Consider the following 23,332-nt stretch of genomic DNA (forward strand, 5'->3'; position numbering starts at 1 on the left):
CTGTGCTGTAAAAGCTAGTCCTATTGGGGAAAGTGTGAGTACGCTAATCCAAGTTTTATGTCAGATTTGCAAACTGCTCGATTTCTCCAGCGACAGCATGTTTATAACATATGAAGACATGCAGATCGAAAAGGTTGACAGTGTTACATTTCTGGGACTACAACTCGATAATAAATTCAGTTGGGAAGGGCATACCACATTTTTTCATTCTATTATTTCATAAGGGAACATATTCTGTGGTAACTCATCAAACGTAGCAAAAGTTTTTCGCATGTAAAAGCGTGTAATAAAAATCGTTTGTGGTATCAATTCAGGAACATCATGTAGGAACCTGTTCAAGGAACTTTGTATTCTAACCACTGCTTCCTAGTATATTTATTCCTTAATGAAATTTGTTACAAGTATTTCCAACCAATAGCTTAATACATAATATCAGTACTAGAAATGGGAACAGCAATCTACATAAAGACCTAAAATTACTTACCTTGGTCCAAAAGGGGTCCAATATTCAGGAACATGCATTTTCAATAAGCTGCCAGCAAGTCAGCAACCATTAAAAACTTGGTTTCAGATAAGGCACGGTTTACAGTGTGTTTGAATGACTATTTGATACATAAGTGTCTGATTCCACCCATCATCAATATGCCGGAAATGTCTATTTTAAGTGTGTCTATGACGTCACTACATATACATGGCAACAAACACGAAGATACATATAAATAATACAATAACATTTCCCACCAAAAATACAATCAAGCCAATGGGACAACTGCGGGAAGTTGGGGGTTTTAGGGTGAGGACAAGCTAGTAAAAAAAAACACACCATGATCCCAAAACACAAAATGAAGAACAAAATGAAAAAAAATACAGCATTCTGCTACACCAACAAAAATCTGCAGGAATCGGACACTTCCCTTGAACAATATAGGTCAACTATAGGTGACCATACCAAAACACCAATACCCACAACTAAAAGTACGAAAATTGGAATCAGACATTTCCCTTGACCTACATAGGTCAACCTCAGATGACGATACTAAAACATCAACACACACAATTATGAAAATGGGAATCGGTCATTATCCGGTGACCTATATAGGTCCACCACAGCTACTGATGCCAAAAGATCAACACCTACAACTGCGAAAAATAAAACCACAATCCCAAAAGTCCACAAATCAATCATCCCTACATAAATTAAATCACATTCAATACTTCATAAATACACAAAACATCACAGCTAGAAAAAAAAAAAATATATTAATTACCACCAGCAAATTCCGGCACTGCAACCTAGATCGACAGCCCCCCCCCCACACACACAAAAACCAACTCATAAACACCGTGCCGTAATGACATTCACACACCACAATACCTTTACGTCGAAGCAGACGGGTGGAATCAGACGCTTCCAGTGACCCCTCCTTCTACTCTGTAGATGAATATCGTAACAGAGACTGATGGACCAGCTTAGGTAAAAATTCTGCTATATTTCAGTTTTGACAGCACTTGGTTGCAACAGTCAAGATCGGGTATTCTGTGTACGATAAATTTATTAAAAGTACGTAACTGTGTTTTATTCTGTCAGTGTACCAAATCTGTAAATATTAGCAGTTACTGTGATATATTCACGTATTTTGACAATCTCCTGACAAATGATGAGGATAATAATTATTATATTCCACTGTATTATGTTATACTTTCTGACATGTTATTTGTCATTCGTGATGGCCAGCGGCTATTTCCGTAGCAGTACGAAAATATTTGTTCGCTCCAGTTACTATCCTCTCTGGAAATATCACCTGGAACTACGACCTTTAACTGGAGTCACCGAGTCAGGAACGTCTAGACACACAGTTATTCCGTTACCAGCTTCCAGGTTATCTGTGGTGGTAGCCCGATAACTGCCAGAGAACTAGAACTACGAGCCAATAACGATAACTGCCAGAGGAGAATACCGGCTCTGACAGTTATTTCCATAGTCGCTCGAATTCCTTAGTAACTTTCCTTGTACTACCCGTCCAAGCTAAATTAACACGTAAGGCGGTGACTTAAGGGAACGACCGTACTTGTTAATGCCTGTACTGCAGCTCCTATCAGCCACGGCTCGGACATTAACTTTATTTAATTGTTTATGCTAAAAGTAACGAAGGCCCACGAAATAGTACACAGTTCTTATCAACAGATGGCGCGCAGTCTCACAGTTATTCCCATGGTCTATAGAACGCCTCTAAATGCGCAGTACGATCTTCGGTCAACAGATGGCGCGAGGCACTGTAACCGTTACTTCTCAGTAACCGGTTATTTCTATCAGTTACGTTATTTTTTGCCACCTCTATCGCAGACGAGATACAGGGACGAAAGCGCCTCAGGGGAGCGGTGCAATCTGACGGGAACATTGTTTCCTCATACAAGGCTTGCAGGCGCACTGCAATACCAGAAGACATGCAGGTGGGATCCTACGTGCTGGTCGCTGGGAAAGGGTGTGGGAAAGCAACACCCAAGTTTGATAATAAGCTGATAGCGTTTAATGGTACATTACGAAGCATTGGTACGTTGAACAACCAAAGATGACGGATTTTAAAGTATCTTTATAATTAAATCACACCATTCTATTCCATCTTTAAACATTTTGCATTACAGTTGATGTCATCATACAGAAATACATTAAATACAGTTCGTAACACGGACATTTTATACAAAGATTATGGACTGCACTATGTGGGTTAAAATATTTGCAAATCAGAACTACAGGACATAAACATTCTCTTAGATAAGTGTCAGTAAATGTCGTCTTTACAGCATGTATAAAACAGTGTAGGAAAAGCTTTGTTTAACCACTTCTCTGTAACATTTTAAGAAGCAGATCTCTCTTTGAATAGGCCGTTGCAAGGCATCCCAGATGTGTTCAATAACGTTCATGCCTGGGGAGTTTGTTGGCCAGCAGAAGTGTCAGAGGAGTTTTCCTGGAGCAACTCTGCAGCAATTCAGGATGTGTGGGGTGTCGTATTGTTCTGCTGGAATTGTCCAAGTCCGTTGGAATGCACAATAGACATGAATTGATGCAGGTGATCAGATATGATGTTTACATATTTGTCACCTGGTTCATCGTATCTGCAGATGCCCCACACCATTACAGAGCCTCCACCAACTTGAACAGTCCCTTGCTGACATGCAGGATCTATGGATTCATGAGGATGCCTTCATACCCATACACATCCATCCGCTCAATACAATTTGAAACATGACTCTTCCAGTCTGCAACATGTTTCCAGTCATCGACAGTCCAGTGTCGGAGTTGATGGGCCCAGGTGAGGCACAAGGGCCTTTGGCTCAGAAAGCCCATGTTGATAATGTTTCGTTGAATGGTTTGCACATTGACTGGCTCAGCACTGACATCTGCAGCAGTTTGTGGAAGGATTGCACTTTCAGTCATTGTTGGTCCCATTCTTTCAGGATCTTTTCCTGGTGGCAGTGATGTCTAAGATTTGATGTTTTACCAGATTTCTTATATTAACAGTACACATGTGAAATGGTCATATGGAAAAATCCCCACTTCATTGCTACCTCAGAGATGTTTGTGTGCCAATGATAACACAACACTCAAACTCACTTGATCTTTATAACCCGCCATTGTTGTAGCAGTAACCTATCTAAGAACTGTGCCAGACACTTGTTGTGTTATATAGGCATTGCCGACTGCAGTGCCATATTCTGCCTGTTTACATACCTCTGTATTTAAATAAGCATGCCTATACCAGTTTCTTTGGCTCTTCAGTGTATGACCTACGAAATTAAGTGCATATTTACAACTTTTTATATTGATGAATTGTTTCACTTGGTAGAACAGCTTGGCACTGACTGGCCAACACCTCCCCACAGTAATGATATACGTGGTTGTTAAATGTTTTGCTGAAATATATGCTGGTATGTCTAATACTACACAAAATTAGTGCTGATTTCCATTAAAAAGATACTTAGTATGCAACTGTAGAAATAAGCATTAGTATATTTTATGGTTAGTGAACAGTTAAGATTTGAGTTTTATTTTGTAGGAAATTGTTTGCTCGACTGATCTTCTGTGACAAAACTACTGTAATGAGTTTTCCAACCCCTGCCTCAGATTTTTGGTATGCTGCTGGCTATAGAGACCAAAATATGGATCTAGTGACAAATTATTTTTTCTAAAATGTATGCTCATTGATTATAGTCAACTAGACATTTGCATTGTTACAAAATCCTCCACACAAAGCAAACCACTGTTTTTGCTACTGGTATTGGATTGAATAGACATACATTCAGTTTTCCTATACATACCAATAACCCAGTTTTTCTCTTTCTTTAAAGTGAGCCATCCCAGTATATTATAAAGTTTTAGATGATGAAATAAAAGTGTTGTCAACAAAAGCAAATTGGTGTTGTCTTGGGCTGAAGACGCGTTTACTAGGCAAAAGTGAAGAAGTGTATTTGAACACAACATCCTTTGGATATGAGCAACTGTTGAAATGTTCAGTACTTTTATGTGAAGAAGGTTAGTCACAGATATATTCACCCATGGTACAATGTAAAATGTGTACATGGTCATGTTTGATATACTGGTTCTTATTAAATAACATAAATAATTAACTTTTTTTATTTACTCCTATAATTGTCATTTAAGAAATGCTTTTAAGCCTTTTGCTTATGATGCTGGGGTCATTCACATCTTTAATTTCCTGTGACAGGCTGTTGCAGAGTTTTACTCCATGATATAAAACACTGTTTTCTGTTTTAAACTTATTTTTCATCTTTAGAGGTAAATGATAACTCGCTCAGGTACCATGCTCATGTACAGAGCTGTTCATGGCTTGTGCATCTCCACGGTAATATTTGAAGACAGATTGTATTTGCATAGCCACTGACTGTGCTAACTAATCTGATTTGTGCTGAAATTTGTGTAGGTAATGACTTTACATTAAAATTGTTGTACATTCTTAATCTGAAACCTAATCCTTTGTTTCAGAATTTTGAACCAGTTGCCTATCCTAAGAAAGACTATGGAAAGTTTCACACTGGGGACTCCTACATAGTCCTGAATGTAAGTAGTAAAATTGGCCTTTGTTTGGAATACAAAGTTCCAAAGAGACACAATGGCTGGCTATCACTTTTCTTTTGAAGGTCAAATTCCATTACTGATAACATATGTAAAAATACAAAAATATGTTCTATCTTTGAGTACTACTAGTTCAGAATTCTATTTGAAAGTTCATCATCCCATATGAGCTTTTGTTTCTGAGAACTTCTATAGTTCTGTTAAGTTCAATGAAGTGGGTTGGTGTTATTTCTAGTTCTTAAAATTTTGTGAAACAGCATTTTTAATGTGTTATTTTTAATGTGTTATTTTTAATGTGTTATTTTTAATGTGTTATTTTTAATGTTATTTATCCCCTCAACTAAACAATTGAATCCTATTTTTACTGCTACATTTATATAGTGATTGCTGGAAATACTGCAATGTCAGTCACGGCTGTTTCATTCAGTTTAATTGTGATAATATCTTGGGCACTGACAAGTTATCCTGTCTCCTATTTCAACGTGTCCCACATTACTTTAATCTTCTCTGTGGTATTGATATGTCATGATGTGCATATTTATGGACAGTTTAATGACTTCAAATTAAATATTACAGTTTTTTCCGTAGTATACAAGTAACATTGGCTGTAGGCTTTTGCTGGCCATTACATGAAATTCGCTTTTCCTCTTGCATATTTGGATGCCTTTAATTATCCGTGGTGTACTTGTTTTTTTAATTATCTTTCTGGGTAATTTCAGCTTACATATGTTCAATGGCAGCTCCTGCAAAATTTTTATAAATGTACTACAATGGTGGCCTATAGCTATTTGACTTAAAAGTAGTAATCATAACTAAACTGAATATATTAATTTTACTTACATTAATTAAACTGTTTAAATATATTTAAACTTTATTGTGAAGAATCATGAGGAATAAAATAAAATGAAACAAAAGACAAAGAAAGACAATAATACCAGCAGTAACTGAACCCAAGAAATTGAATTGGCAGTCTGTGCACTTGACCACTCGTCTGTGGGTCTCTTATGTGGGCAACTGCTTGAAAATCCTTCATACTCTATGCAGAAATCTTCAGAGAATGTAATGTGCTATTGGTGTGTCCCTCATACACTACACTTTCACTGTACTTGACCCACAGTACTCAGAGAAACAAATTGACTTAGTGCATTGAGCAATGTAGCACCCTATGTCCTGGAAGAGAAAAACGATATATCAGAGCATACTTCGTCTAAAACAGACAACTGCGTCCCATCACTGAGTTTATCATAGTGTATCTGACAGTCATGTCAGCACTTGATACTGGTTTCTAGTTACCACAGAAAGAGCCCTACAAAATATGTTTCCATTCATTTCCTTTGCATGCCAGACTGCATTCGAAGAGAACTGGCATAATTTTAGTGCACTTATACAGTATGCTGTAGCATGTTAGCGAATGATCACTGGCCACCACTTCATGTATTGAAACAAATTTACTAAGAAATATGTTTAATTTCTCATTGGCATCACTTTTCATATATCTCATCCTATACCACTTGTTTTAACTGATTCTTAAAACATTGTATCATGGTATTACTCATAAGCCCCACTGCTTTGTGTGGACATAACTCAGAGCTATAAGGTGCTACATATTTAATTTACATTCATTGTGCATAACAGTCTGACAGTCCATTAACTTTTAGATAGAGATTATTTCAGCCAGACTAAAATGTTACCAGTCATGATCATGCGATCTTGCTGCACCTAAGTTGGAAAATTCACTATTGAAATCAGACTGAAGCAGCCAAATAATGATTCCTGTTCATTTCTCATGTCAGAATTGTTTAAGAACCTACATTGAAGTCTCAACAAACTATTATTTCTTCTTGTTTGACAGGTAGCTTCATAATCCCTTTAGATTTCTCATAAATAGGAGTGTTTCCTAGAGGGGATCTATAGACTCTTAAAATTACAAGAGAAGTATTCTGCAGCAACAGTTCACAAGTACACACTTCGTCTGTACAAAAACTGCTTTTTTTTGTTTTATTGATGTGTCCAACTTTAACATATGTTGAAATTTCTCAATTTTTCCCTGTTAACTCTAAATGTAAATGTAAATGTTGCTTGTAAAGTTTCAAATAAGCAAAGTGACACTTATTTGGTATTTCTTGCACGTGACGTGTAAATTCAGTGATCCAAAGATTACAAATTTAAATTAGAATTATACTGTCTGTGTTAGCCAAATCTCAAATGGCTACTAATAGTAATTTTTGATAAATACAAATGCATAAAAAGCAGCTCATGATCTCACTGTATTGTCATTTTTTGCTTTATTAGCCATTAAGTTGTGATAAGTATGGAGCCACAAATGGCTGTAAGATTGTTGTCTGTCTGCACTGCTGAGTAAAAAAAAAAAATTATATATATATATATATATATATATATATATATATAACTGCCTACTGTTGTAATGATGTAGTTGTTGCTATTATGGGGGTTACTGGTACACACAATTTCCCACAATGACAATCATATAGCTAAATATGCATATTTCTTCCATCACCGATCTTCTTATAAGTATACATGCAACCCCTTCTGGAGGCATTTGTGATTAAAGAGAATGAGACCACCTTAACCAACAGTACACAGGTTGCCAATGTATTTAACAATCACTTCTTAAATTAGGAGAAAAAATTGGTGAGAATAGTTCAAAAGAAAAAGCCAGGCAGTACATGGAAGAGTCCGTTTTGAAAAATTTTAGTCAGATTAAGTTTCATATAACAACCTCTTGTGAAATAAGAAAAATTATTAAATCTTTGAAAAATAAATGTTCTGTTGAAGTAGATGGCATCTCTAACAAGTTATTAAAACAATGTGGAGCAATTACAGCTGATGTTTTGAGTCACATATGTAATTCATCACTGACTCGGGGTATTTTTCCAGACAGGTTAAAATATGCCATTGTCAGGCCTTTCTACAAAAAGGGAGAAACCACAGATGTCAATAATTACTGGCCAGTATCCTTGCTTACAGCATTTTCAAAAATCTTTGAGAAAGTAATGTACTCGAGAGTGGTTAGCCATCTCAACAGTAATTGGATACTTAGTAACTCACAGTTCGGATTTCAGAAATGCTGTTCCACTGAGACAGCAATATACAGTTTCACTGTCCACATAATAGAGTCTTTAAATAATAAAATGTCACCAGTAGGAATATTCTGTAACTTATCCAAAGCATTTGATTGTGTGAACCATGACATTATGTTAGAGAAATTACAATTCTATGGTATAAATGGAACAGCATATGAGTGGTTTGTCATATCTACAGAACAGGAAGCAAAAAGTCTCCTTATATGCTTCAAGTGATTCAAAGGAGATAGCCACTTCATCTAACTGGGGTGAAATTACACTAGGTGTTCCGCAGGATTCGATCATGGGTCCCCTCCTGTTCTTTATATATGTGAATGATCTCCATTCTTATGTGAAACAAGATGCTGAACTGACACTGTTTGCTGATGATACAAGCATAATTATTAATCCAGTAAAAGAAAGTCTGATAGAAAATGATACAAATAAGGTCTTTGGAAAAGTTGTTAATTGGTTTTCTGTGAATGGGCTTGCTCTGAACTTTGAAAAAACACATTACATCCAATTTTCTGCTGCAAAAGTATAATTCTTTCAATAAACATAACACATCAAAAGAAGTCAGTAGCCAGGATGGAGCATACTAAGTTTTTGGCTCTACATATTGATGAGAATCTTAATTGGAAAAGTCATATTTTGGATCTCCTAAAGCGACTAGGTTCAACAACTTTTGCAATCAGAATTAATTGCCAATTTTGAGGATGTAGAAATTAGTAAACTAACATACTTTGCATACTTCCACTCTCTGATGTCATACGGAATAATATTCTGGGGCAACTCAACACTTAGGCAAAAGGTATTCACTGCTCAAAAGAAAGTAGTTAGATTAATGTGTGGGGTTGATAGTCTCACATCTTGTAGCCATCTGCTTAAAAGGTTACTGCTTCACAGTAAATTTACTCAGTAATGAAATTTTTTCTCAACAACATGGACCAGTTTAAAATCAACAGCGACATTCATGATTACAATACCAGAAAAAAGAAAGATCTACACTATCCTTTACTTAACCTATCTTTGGCACAGAAAGGGGTAAAATATGCTGCTATAAAACTTTTTGATAAATTACCAGATGAAATAAAATGTCTGGCAGACAGCAGTAATAGTTTCAAAAACAGATTAAAATCATACCTCCTTGACAACTCCTTCTATACCACAGATGAATTCTTGAATATGAGTAAATAAATCTGGAGGTATAATATCTGCATTTTGTGCCATTTATGGGAATGGGACAGATAATAGAAATATTTAGGTATAACATTATAATATAAAAAAAACCTTGCTTCCTGTGTGCATTTCTTGTGCGTTTGACACGTTCCCCATCATAATGGTTTTTCTGTTCTATTGATCAATGGAACATGTAACTAGCTAACAAACCAACGCCAGAGTTATCCAAAATTGTAGAAGTGATTAATGAAAAATGGAACTGACTCTGTAGTATTCTGTTCTGCTAATTTGCTGTTTTTTGTACTACACTTGCTTTTATGTCATGTGTTAAATTAATGTTTGAAACTGACTTATACACTTGAATAATAATAATTAGATATGGGGCTTAATGAGCAAAGTATTTGACTTTTCAATCTTCTTGAAGTGCTGAAATAATAACTTTTGAAATGTATTCTTACTCATCAAACTGAAAGGTCCAGAAATTAAACAAGCTTTCTTTGAAAGCTTAAAGCATGCTTTTTCCAGCTGTGGCAAGAAAGAGGATTGAAGAAGACACAGTTTAGATATTGCCCCCAAAAATACCCTAAAATTTGCAAGTGGAAAATTTTGACCAACTTTGCAGATGCATATCTTTTCATCTGGGCATCCAGTGCTAATTAAATTTGATTGATGTATAGACATCACATATAGGAATAGCCCTCTGAAGTTTTGGCATGATTGGCTCTCACATAAAGCAGCAGTGGTTGGTCAAACCATGACTCTCAGAATTGTGTGATGAATTTTTTAGCCACTTTGAGACTTCTCTATATTTAGGTATGGCTAAATCCCTAATTTTTGCCATGGTGTGATTCAGCATAAAACGTTGTCTATGTTTATTAAAGTAAATCACTAAATGTGTGCTAGAACTTTTAAAAAAGCCTAGCAGAGTTGGCACATTTGCGCCTTCATACATGATGCAGAGGTGAGTAGCCTCTCTTTAACATCCCCTAAGAATTCAACCACTGAAGATACTGAACTGAAATTTGGTGTATAATCATCAAAGACCATGTAGAACCTTCACACCAAATTTCATTAGATTTGGAGATGGTCGATTGGGGACACTTTTTAATATTGGTCCCTTTGACGTGGAATGACCCTTAGTTTTGTAGGACAAATGGTCATAAAATGAAAAAAATGCATAAATAGTTATAAATTATGGAAAGCATGAAGTTTCATATTGTACAGTGTCCCTCCTGTACAGTTAATTTAAATACATCAATTACACAATATCAGGATAATGTGTTGCACCACATTGGATTTTTGGGGCAATAATTTCCGTTCGACTGTTCTTGTAAAAGAACACTAAAGTTTTTGCTCAAACAGAATTTTTGAAACATGATTAATTGATATAGTGTGGATAACCACCAAATAATTTTCAGAATGAAGAAGTGTTAATACTTATTCTCTCCCATTAAATTTTTAGAAATGATCACAGGAATTTCGCCTCCATTGATCGTACATCCATCTATTCTGCAATCACTTGTAAGCTCTATGAACCGTCCCTCTCCATTTGCATTCTGGTGTAGACTGTGTCTAGTGTAACTTGACACCACTGAAATGTGTGCCATGTTAACTGTCACCAGGACCCTATAAATTCAAACACCAACTTGCATTACTGTGCTGTGAGAGTTGTGACATTGGAACAGATGCACAGAATGAATATTAAAGATGAGCTCGAGCAACAAACGTGTCAGTCACACCTAAAAGTCCTGTCTCAACAAGAATTGTTCAAAGTCTCTTCCCCTATGATCACTGAATTGCCTTAAGTAAAACCCTTACATAAAAACCTTGTCAGTTGACTGAGCCTTGCACTTGTATAGAAAAGACAGATAACATGTTTCTCCGTATGTAATGCCTGCAAACTGCCATTCTACAACTCACCTGTGACTGATATGTAGCAGTAAAATCCTGTTCTTTGACATGTCATATCTTGTCTTACACTTACTGACCAAGCTGGAAGTTGGCTACCATATTCCCACTTCTAAAACTGCTATAGGCTTTTCCTCACTGACATCTGGCTAAAACTATAATTTATGTACAAAATAAAATAATTGGAATCTGTTCTCCACCCAATACTTTTTTGCCAGCTGCTGTTTGCCACTTTCCATCCTCCCTGTTCATAGCATAAAAATTAATTTAGTAATTCTAGCTATCTTAAGACATGGACCATACCCTGATGAGCCAAAACATCATGAGCACTGCCCTCCATGTGAATGAATGCATTGAAGGCAGGTGATGCAAGGAAAGTATGTAAACATAGCATACATAAATGGGGAATCATTCTGCTGACTACAAAGAATGAAAATCAGAAAAATCAATGATACATTCAGAGAACACTGTTAAACATGGGGCCCTGCAACAGATAGCCCCTCTGTTTTTCCATGTTGTCATAAAATGACCCATTAGTGCTCATAACTTTTTGTGGGGAAAATGATTCATAAAGCTAAGAGAAGTGCAATAAGCTAAAAAAGCATGACCCACTGAATTTTGTTTTCTGTATGCACATTACAAAATATGACCTGGTGCGCACTAACCATCAAGCATATGCAATATTGCACATCTTATTTTCTAGAACGAAAGGAATAACTTCTAAATGTGAGGTGATCCATTTTTCACTTCCAGAATGTCTATACAGTAGCCATAAATTTCGGATTGCTACATTTAAAGCCCACAAAAAATATGCTATCATCATTTAATGGATCTAATATTTGATTTGTAATAACTCATACTTTGATCCATTCTATTTGTTGCACCCATATTGTTATTGTAAGACTGGATTACGGGAGGTTGAGGAACAACATCGTTGCACTTAGCAAATGGGATTTAAACCTTCATAATTTGACACTGCCATAACAGAGCTGTTATTCCAGTCACAAACGAGTTACTGCGAATTTTCATCACCCATCATTTCGTAACAGTGGCGGTGTTCGCTTCTTCATTGCAGCTACGCTTCATGATGTGAAATTTTCAGTTTTGTTGTTTCTAATGGTTCTACTTATGCCAATACCAGTTTCAGTAAATGTATTGACTATTTTCGAGGATATCAAATTGTTGTCTGCAAACAATTAATGGGACAAAGTGTAACAAAGACCATCCTTAGACAGAGATTCAGTGATATGCGAAAGAATTTCCTCTCCCAAACCATAATCCTCTTTGTATTTATTTTGTGGTCCCTTTGATGCTTGATAAACCTCAAAATTTATGAGATAACCTAGTCTGAAGTTATGGCACTGTACTTTGTATCCAAAAGTATAGGTTTGCCAGTAGTGAAATGCTTGAGGCCATGTCATCCAAGGTATGGTGTCATAGCTTCATCTGCACTGCTTTCTTTCACCCACACAGTATACTCGAGGAAACAGCTTCTGAGGTGATCTAAGCAGAGCTGAATTTTTTAGAGTAAGTCATTCTTATGTAGCTTATCATTGTCACATGCACAGCACGCATATCTTCAGAATGGTTTCTTCTCATTGACTCTGATGTTTTAGCATAGTTCTGTGTATCATCACTTTCCTCCCAGTACATTCATTTATAATGTGAAGCGTCATACTGACTAGCCACCACTATCTCAAAAGAAAGTTTTCAGTTCTTAAACAGATAACTTAAGTTCTTCGTACCTTTTTGCACTGCATATAAAATACTTTGTTTCACAATGTACACAATAAAATCTTCACTGAGAAAAAAATCAAATATATTCAGTAGAGTCAGGAGTCTTTGAACATGATTAGGTACCTGAAAAAAGTAAACAAGTTTAGCTGTTTTCTTTTTCATTTACTTTAGTTCACAAAATTCGGAAGCCAACCATTTTTGTCATTAGCGTATGTGAAATGAGGTAATAAAGATTATTAACTTGCTCTTTTTTTACTAGAACCAATTGTTGTATCTTCATTAGTATTTCTTACTGTTACTTCAATTTCTGCAGTCAGTTTATGGGTGTTCATTCCTTGATTTTCAGGATCAGTATCACAGAAACCAATTATTTTATCTTCATTAGCCTTTCTTAAAATTGCTTCACATTCTGTTGTCAATTGATGGCAATTTAAATTGATGTCGCCACCAAAATCCTAATCTGTGTTTGCGTCATCCCTGACCTCAGGGGGAGCAGAGCATAGATCCTTCCACATTTTCTCCTTTGAAGGGAGAATAATAAGCTTGTTGTGATGTAAAACAAAACATAAAAATTACTCTATTAATATAATACTTGGTAAAATTAAATCTAGAAAGTAGAGTTGCCATTTCATCAAAGTGTATACCCTTGTGGCCAGTGATGCATTAGTGCACAACAGACTTAGCAGCATTTACAGCCAGAACATTGTGCATAACCTTATGCCATCTTAGACGTATACAAAACAGAGTTCATCAGAGACAATTCAAACATCATTTTATTAAATATAAAAGATTTTTGCAATATATTTACCTTTTGTTGTAATGATGTGCAGTCATTTTGCTCTCTGAAACAAATTTAACAGTTTGAGCCCTGAAAACAATCGCACACTACAATAACTCAGCAGTACAACAAAGTTGAATACATAGTGCCATATTTTGCTGTACAAGAGCAGGAAGTAATATCTACATTCATTTTTTTTTCCAAGTAGTGAACATCAGGAACAATGCTTCAGTTTGTGAATACACCACCAAATGCGAATTGGTTAAGATGGCAGTGGGTGGGGCATCAAGACTTCACCATCAATCAGTGAAAATGTATCTCCTGGTTGGATGCATCACATTTGAGTGCTCAAAATGTACACCACCAAGAATCCAGGCCAAAGAGGACAGTACTATACTATGGGAGGCATCCACCTCCACTTCCTTGGAGCCCTGTGGTAGTCGTAGAAGGCCCCATCATGGAGATGGACTAAGTGAATGTTATTGCAGATGAAATGCATCTTTTCATGCTTGATGTCGTCCCCTGTGGTTTGTTGCCTGAGATATTCTTCTAAATACTTTTTGTCCACTGCTTGTCTTGCAGTCTTGTCTAAAAGGTCACAAAGTAAACATACATTAGTTCAAATACAAATGGAAAAATGAGCTATTTTAATACAATAGAACTCAAGCACTTAAATTTCTGTCCACTTGTGCACTGGAAGATCTGTTTTGTAGTCATAAATATGTTTTCTATATTGGAAGAAACTTAAGTCTTCCTTTAATTATGGTAACATGTAGTGGCATTTTCCAGCAGGATGAGTGTCCATGTTCCGATGACAGAATCGTGTTACAGTGGTTTAGAAGCTCGATAATAAACTCACATTGCTGTGTAGTCCATAAAATTTCCGTGATATGAACCCAGTGGATCACATTAGGGATGCAATTGGTTGGTGGCTCCTTGCCCTCAAAAACTGACTTGTAATTTGTGGAAATTGTGTGAAGTGTGTAGACATACACTGCCACGTACCTCTGGAAAGTTACCAAGGACTTGTTGAATGCATGCAGAATCGCTGCTGTATTGTTCCAAAGATGGCCCAGAGTGCTATCAAGTGTGTGGTTATAAGGTATTGGTTCACCAGTTTGTATCTGTCACCTTCTGATTGTATAATACTCAGTTTGTTGCCTGAGATATTAATCCAAATACTTTTTGTCCACTTGATTTTGTAACATGCAGCTGAATCTTTAAAGTCCAGTTTTCTTAGTCTTCCCTGTTTTTCATTCCTCACTTCTACACGATGATATTTTCCAGAAGTACTACTGTAGAAACAGCTTGTACGACCTAAATAAATGTTTACACTAATGGACTCCTTAGCTGAAGAAGACTCCAATCACTTATGCTATTCTGCTTGTTTGGTCTCCAATCCACACAGGGAGAAAATGTAATACCCTCTTTTTCACTCATAATTTCAGTGTGGTGTAGATCATATCACAAAGGAGGAACTAGAAAGAGCCTTCTGTAAATCCTATCACAAATGAGAACCTTCAGAGTATACACTGGTATAGAGAAACATCTGTTGTGAACTACATATTAATACTGTCATTGGATAGCTACAAGCTCACAATAAATTAATATAAAAATCAACATCACCATATTCACAATTACCAAAAAAGTTATCTAACTACACACATCAAAAAAAGGTTTTCAATCACGTCACTTCCGAGCGTTCTGGAACCTGTACAGAAAATTGGAATAGAGATCAACATAAACATCATTTCCATCCTTTTTATTGCTCATGAAAACCACACATTGTATTTTGTACCACCATACAGAGAGACCTTCAGAGGTGGTGGTCCAGACTGCTGTGCACACGGGTACCTCAAATACCCAGTAGTATGTCCTCTTGCATTGATGCATGCCTGTATACATCGTGGCATACAATCCACAAGTTCATCAAGGCACTGTCAGTCCAGATTGTCCCACTCCTCAACGGTGATTCAGCGTAGATCCCTCAGAGTGGTTGGTGGGTCATGTTGCCCATAAACAGCCCTTTTCAATCTATCCCAGGCATGTTCGATAGGGTTCATGTCTTAACATCATGCTGGCCACTCTAGTCAAGCGATGTCATTATCCTGAAGAAAGTCATTCACAAAATGTGTATGATGGGGGGCGAGAATTGTCATCCATGAAGATGAATGCCTCACAAATATGCTGCTGATATGGTTACGCTATCGGTCGGAAGATGGCATTCACGTATTGGAAAGCCATTACAGCACCTTCCATGACCACCAGTGGCATAGGTCGGCTCCACATAATGCCACCCCAAAACGTCAGGGAACCTCCACCTTGTTGCACTCGCTGGACAGTGTGTCCAAGGCATTCAGCCTGATTGGGTTGCCTCCAGACATGTCTCCGATGATTGTCCGGTTGAAGGCATATGCAACACTCACCGGTGAAGAGAATGTGATGCCAATACTGAATAGTCCATTCACCACGTTGTTGTGCCCATCTGTACCATGCTGCATGGTGTCATGGTTGCAAAGATGGACCTCGCCATGGACATTGAGGGTGAAGTCGTGCATCATGTAGCCTACTGCACACAGTTTGAGCCGTAACATGATGTCCTGTGGACATTTCATTTTTCATTCTTAAATACCTGTTTATAAATTTTAGATGTAAAATTTGTTCCATGCAAGGTCATAATTTTCTCAACAGTCTGTAGTACACTTCTAATTGCTGATCCAATTGGTTTCCCATCCTGCCCTACAAAATTCTTTCAAGAGTATTGCAAATCATAGAAAGGGGGGAAACTCCTGTATAGTTGTTGGGGTCGGTTTATTCTCCTTTTTTCCTGGATTGGATAAATTAACACTGTGTTCCGATCTTCTAGAATGGATTCTGTATCCCAAACTTTCTGAAAGATTTAGTTTAGCTTTTTGACTGTTTCAGCACATGGAAGTTTCCACATTTCAGCAGTTACTGAATCTTCCCTGGGGCCTTGTTATTCATCAAATCCAACAATATTTTAGATTCCATGCATGATGGGGTTTGTGATCTGAAGTTTTCCTGGCGTATTTCCAGTTTGAACAGTTATCAGGCATCCGACCAGGTAGCATCGTAATTTCTCCACAATATTTCGGCAGACATACACACTGCCATCTTCAGGTGGTTCCTGACGAAAGCTGTGCTGTTTCTCTTGGCGCCCTATATATACTAGCCGTTACCCCCTCCACTGTTCCTCTCCTGGTGTCTTCGGTGCGGCGGCTACTGGAGGTGGCGGGGGAAGCGGCGCCTGGGTCTGAACTGGGGTCTGCAGTCTCCCTGCTGCTGCCGTCGGGGGCCATGCTCGATTTCTGGGATCGCATCTTTCTCTCCAGGCTGAGCTCAAGGTTCCAAGCCTGACTATGTTGAAGGCCGCTGTCTTTATTGATTAGATAGTCCTGTAGTCAGATTTCGATGGCCTCTTTAGTAACGCAGTCCCAGAAGTAGGAGGATTGATAAGAGTATTTTTGTTTTTTCATAGTCCATAGTATGGCCAGTCTTTATACAATGGTCAGCCATGGCTGATTTAGTGGCCTGGCATAATTCGGTATGGTGCTTGTGTTCACAGCACCTCTCTTCTACAGTGCGAGACTGTCTCCCCAATGTATGATTTTCCACACTGACAGGGAACTTGATAAATGCCTGGTTTTTGAAGGCCTAGGTCATCTTTCACTGAACCCAGTAGAGTCAAGGTTTTTGCAGGGGGCTGGAATAAACATTTCACACTGTTTTCCCCCAGGATTCTACCGATTTTTCTTGAGGTGTTTCTGACAAGCAGAATGCACGCCAATGACTTGTGTTCTTCTGTTTCTTCTTCGTGTTGTCTTGGCGCAGTCTGTCTGAGTGTGTGTCTTGTTTGCTTTTGGTTGTACAGGACAATCTAATTAATATCAACTTAGTCAGGCTTGGAATGCTGCACTTAGCCTGGAGAGAAAGATGCAGTCCCAGAGATCGAGGATGGCCCCCGATGGCGGCTGCAGGGAGACTGCAGACCCCAGTTCAGACCCAGGCACCGCTTCCCCCACCACCTCCAGTAGCTGCTGCGCCGGCCGTACCTAAGACACCAGGAGAAGAACGGTGGAGGGGGTAACGGATAGTATATATAGGGCGCCGAGAGGAACAGCACAGCATTTGTCAGGAACCACCTGAAGATGCCAGTGTGTACGTCTTTTGAAATATTGTGGAGAAATTGACACTACCCGGTCGGATACCCGAGAACTGATCAAACACGATGGGCTTCTTCAAGTTCATCCTGGATTTTGGCCTAGAAATTTAGCTCCTTGTTCCTCAGAATTCAACAGCTTTTTGAAATAGCTTGCTAATATTCCAGTTTTCTTTGTTATTTGGGACTAATTTTTCATCTTCATTTTTAAAGCACATGTTAGGTGGTTGGTAAGTTTGGAAACATTGTTCGAAAGTTTTGTAGAAGTTCCTGGTATTGTTCTTTTGGAGGTCGTCTTCAATTAGTGATAGCTGGTTCCTGCCAAAGTTCCTTCTGATGGCCATACTGTTTTCAATGTTGGACACCTTCATTGCTTAAAGCTGATAAAGCCTCCACTTCTTTTGGTGGAGTGCCATTTCTGCCAGGTCTGTTTTGTAAGCAGTCTTCTGAGTGATGCTATTTCAAAGGCTGTTTCGGCTAATTTTGTTTTGGTCTCCTTCCAGTGTTTTGAGTCTTGTTCCTGAAATACTTTTTTCTTTGCTGTCGGAGTTTAAGTATCAGTTTTATGAAACCTGTGCCCTTGTCCTGGAATCTTTCTTTGTGGAATAAATTTCATTTTTATTGTTGTTAGATAGTGATGGATATCTGTATTTGCACCGTTTCTAACTTTCTACGATTTCTTTTTGATTATTAAAAGATGTAGCTACACACTGACCTGAAATTATCATAGGTTTGTATTAGGCGATTTCCAACTTTTCTGTTTCGTTGGGAGTTCTTTCAGATTTGTGGACCTTAATTTGAGGTTAAAGCCTGTGCGTAGTTTTTAGTTGTTCCCCATTTTTATTTGTTGTTCAGTGTGATGGATACTCTCAAACAGGTTTCCTGAAAACTTCCTTTCTTTTCCAGTGTGTGCATCGAAGTCCCCCAATAAAATTTTAACGTTCCTCAATGTCCTAGTGATTACCTGAAGCTTTCAGCTTCTGCTGGATGCCTTTTGTTGTCCTCATTTATTTTAGCATGACAGTTTATTAAGGCATAACAATTATTTGCCCATCACAGAGTAATAATTGAGAGCCTTTCACTTAGAGAATAAAAGTTCATGTATTACAATAATTCTTTTACTTTATTTTTCCAGACAGTGGAGAGGAAGGGCACATACATCTGGGATATCCATTTCTGGCTTGGAAAAGAAACTTCACAGGTAAGCAATAATAAAAAATTATATTTCATAATTCATTTTGTGAATGTGCATAATAACTTCGCTTCCAGCTTACACACAGATTTAATAATACATCAGAATTAAAATACCAAAAAACTTGAAGTATGTGTGCAGTCAGAATACTTATTGTTTGTTCTGTTCTGAAAGACTGCAATGTGTATAGTGGTGGCTCCATAGTGGTAAATGTAAGTCATGCTATGAACAAATGATATTACAAAGCATTTATGTGTAAAACTGTCTTGTGTTATCCAAACAAACAGTGCTGTCCAGACATCAGCATACAAGCTGCAATAAATACACCGTAAATATGATGTAAAATTGCATGATAACTGCTTGATTACTGAAAGTCTTAATCAGCTTGTAAGGTCACAATTTAAATTCTGGAACATCCGTACATGTACCCATCCAGACATGACAGAGTTAAGTGTGATCTATGGTAAATCAGAATGTATTTGTTATGCATAGATTAGAGTTAATATCCTTTCAAGATTTGACAAGAGTCTGTAAAAACACCAGACTGCAGTCTTGTCTAAAAGGTCACAAAGTAAACATACATTAGTTCAAATACAAATGGAAAAAGAGCTATTTTAATACAATAGGACTCAATCACTTAAATTTCTTTCCACTTGTGCACTGGAATATCTGTTTTGTAGTCATAAATATGTTTTCTATATTGGAAGAAACTTGAATCTTCCTTTAATTATGGTAGTAGTTTCCAATTCAACTTAGATTTCAGTTTTTTACTATATGCTAAGTGTATTTGTGTCTGTTTTCCTTCGTTCATGTCGAATACACATTAAACTTTTCCTACCGCATTGGACTGGCACCACCACATCCACATGCGTCTCATAGCTTAGCTGGACTGGCAGCTAAATTACTTCAAGTGACCATCAAAACTGTCCTCAGTGAGACCATGGCCACTACAGCCACAGGATAATCAAAATATTGTGCTCCATCTGCAATATCTTGGCTCCTTGGTGCCACAAATTTTATACAAAAAGGATAAAAACACTGAGAAAATTATGGATTTTTCTCTTTTTTTTACTTCATGTTCTTTGAAAGCAGTGCAAAAGCCCCTGTAATAAAAACAGTGGTAAGCTTTTCCTTTTTCAGTGGAATATATTTGGTACTTAGATCATGAAACACAATCCATTAGTGATAACAAAGTAATCTGCATGAATTTATTGTTGTGATTTAGAGGATGCAGGTGAAAGTGTCAGGTTTTTACAGCATCAGTAAGAATATCTGGGGCCAAAGGGACAGAACTTCCTTAGTATTATAGTTACCCCATATTTTCTGCCATTGATAAGGAGAGAAAAAGTATATTGGCCAAGAATTTCAGCTGAGAGATAACACTGGTTTCCCTTTGGCATGTGGATGGTTTTCAGTGGTAGAGAAAGGAGCTGTGTCATGTGATAAACATCATTGATTCACTGAATTTGGATGTGGCTTACATGTGTACAGGTAGGTGCAATGTCTTTAGAACTTTCTAAATGACTTTTATGGAATTAATTTCACTTATTATATATGAAATTATCAAGTATCATAATTACTGTTCAGTGTTGCCAGTCAGGTGAACTGTCACTTCAGCACATGAAAACAGGGGTGTCCACAGGTTTTGATTTCAGTAAAAGATTTTCCCCACATATGTGAATTAGAAATTATCCCTACTCATAATTTTCTCCTATTTGTTTCCACAGTGCACTTTTAGTTACTGGTAAAAACTATAAACATAAACAAGCTAACAGCGTAGTTACAGGAAAACCTGTTTCTGCATTCCCAGATTTTACGCTTTCCAAACTTCTTGTCTCTCAAAACATTAAAAAAATCTGCATCTTTGTTCCATTGGAATTCATACGTATTTTTTGCAGAAAGGTGAAACTTTCAGAAATTCATGAATGGTTGTCACATTAATATGCCATAATGACTACTTCATGTTATATGAGGCCAAAAGAGCACACACAATGTAAAAAAACGCACCTAATATCTGCTTCAGAATAAATCACTCTTGGATATAATGACAAACTGTCCAATGGAAATGTTTCCTTCATGCCATCGACATCATACTGGAAATTACGATGTCAGGATGTTATGGATTCAGTAAAATCTTACACTTTGTCATTCTCCTGTTTTCAACTCAGGGGGATAGACATTGTCACTGTTTTCAAAGATACTAATACCCTTTACACTGCAGCAGTTGATACCAGCAGAGGCACTGCCTAGCTCTAAATTTTCTTCATCAGTACAATTATTGGTACTTCTAATAGAGATTTCAGTTCGACTCAACCTTTTCTTGTCAGATTTTGTCACAGGTGGTACATTTTTTGCTTCCCTTATTTCCATTTTCGGTTTTCATCTGTTTATATGGTGCAAAAACTTATGAATAGAGAAGTCATTCTTTTTCACTCTATTCACATTGCTTCTACACGTCATCATGCACTATATTATAAGTAAACTGCATTCGTGCAGTGCTGCTCACTTAACTCATTGTTGACTATGGAAAAATTGAGTGAACTTCATTCAATGCTGACAACACACTCGTACTGTAACGAGCAGCTGTGTTTCATGATAGTGCATTATAGAGATGTTCATACTCAAAATGTGGTGCTATTTGCAGTATTGATTATGAAGTTAATTAAATGAAGGCTGTTTCACTCGGTGAATACCACCCACTTGTATAATGCATAGGTTGGCTAGTAGTTCAAATGGCAGTCTTCCTGCTTCTACCAAAAAGTACAGCTTAGCAGCCAAAGAGTGCAAATGAACTGGAACATAACAAAACATGCTATTTTAAATTGGCACATGGCAGCTCTTAACCATTATTTGGAAGTCGAATGTGTAAGTTTCCTTGTGAGTTTTTTGTCATGTAACTGTTTTGTTACACCAACAGTCATTTTAGGTTATGAAGATAGACTCATATAGTAATGTGGGAACTGGGAGAGGGACTTTCATTCCCTAGGAAGACAACATTTCTGAGCCAGAACTCTCATCATGGATATTCTTCTAAATGAGATGGTGTACACATGTAGTAATTTTGTCACTCAGTTGATCAACAGCTCCATTTCATTTTAATATATCTTATTAGTCATGCCCTGTGCCTGTTGACATGTAATCTTTCCTTTCTTATGAACTACACATAGTTCACAAGTACTAAAACCCCAAATATTCTGGCTGTAGAAATGTGAATTTAAGTTTGCATTTTTGTTTTAGGTACTGTACTGTGTTTAATCTTCAAAGGATAATGTCATTTGTAGGATTTTACTTAGTTTTTTACAGGTTTGTGTTTAACATCTATTTGTGACACAGTAATTTATTCTTCTAATGTTGGCAAGAACAAGCAGTGCATGCACCTCGAGGAAAAATGCAAAAGTGTTGCTAAGAATGTTTTTGTACATGTTGCAAATAAATTGATGGTTCAATTGCTTAGTCATTGTCACATCGCTTACTATTGTTAACTTGTGGCAGGTGTGGGTATTGAAACAAAAATTTTAGTAATTTGTATTGATATTGCACCAAACTTAATTTCCATTTGTGAAGTATTGATATTCATGCGTCAGTATTTTAGATTCATTTATAAAACTAAAGAAGTATGTCAGTGTACGCTCCAATTGTTTCACCAAATGTGCAAAGATTTTCTAACTACATCCTTGTGTTGTTCGACAACATATGTTCACTCACAGATTCACAGAATCTCTGCATGCTGACTGTCATAGTCTGCTATAGCTCTATAGATCCCTATAAACAATCAGTAAAGTTGCCAAAATTTATTTAGTTTGCCAAATTATTGTAAAAGTGTGCAGCTATATTTGACCTGTTTATCAAACTTATATAGGGTCTGACGTGTTTGAGTGAAATTTTGACCGACGGCAGATCTGATAAAATTGGTGGACACAATGTTGATATGTAGTCTGAATTTTTAGGGAGATGTAGTTTTAATTGTGGTTTATCTGATGGCATCATGAATTTCCATAGTTATTGAATTTACGAACAGGGATAAAAGCAAGAGAGCACAAGCAATTAGCAAAATGGTACAGAGGTTGCATCTTTCCCAGCCATATATTGTGTGCAGGATTATGATGATAAGAAAATAAATGAAACTTCCTGGCAGATTAAAACTGTGTGCCCGACCAAGACTCGAACTCGGGACCTTTGCCTT

The 23,332-nt window shown here is 37.1% G+C and overlaps 1 protein-coding gene across 3 annotated transcripts in view; it reads left to right on the forward strand.

Annotated features, from left to right (window-relative positions):
* LOC124555341 (gelsolin, cytoplasmic) overlaps positions 1 to 23,332 on the forward strand; it is a 292,177-nt gene that overhangs the window by 171,073 nt on the left and 97,772 nt on the right. For all 3 annotated transcript variants that reach the window (XM_047129222.1, XM_047129220.1, XM_047129221.1), the window contains exons 2-3: positions 5,003 to 5,077; positions 19,093 to 19,158. In XM_047129222.1, coding sequence (XP_046985178.1) covers positions 5,003 to 5,077; positions 19,093 to 19,158 — 141 coding nt within the window. The remainder of the gene's footprint in view (positions 1 to 5,002; positions 5,078 to 19,092; positions 19,159 to 23,332) is intronic.

Source organism: Schistocerca americana, chromosome X, assembly GCF_021461395.2.
Source record: "Schistocerca americana isolate TAMUIC-IGC-003095 chromosome X, iqSchAmer2.1, whole genome shotgun sequence".
In the NCBI taxonomy this organism is placed as follows: Eukaryota; Metazoa; Arthropoda; class Insecta; order Orthoptera; family Acrididae; genus Schistocerca; species Schistocerca americana.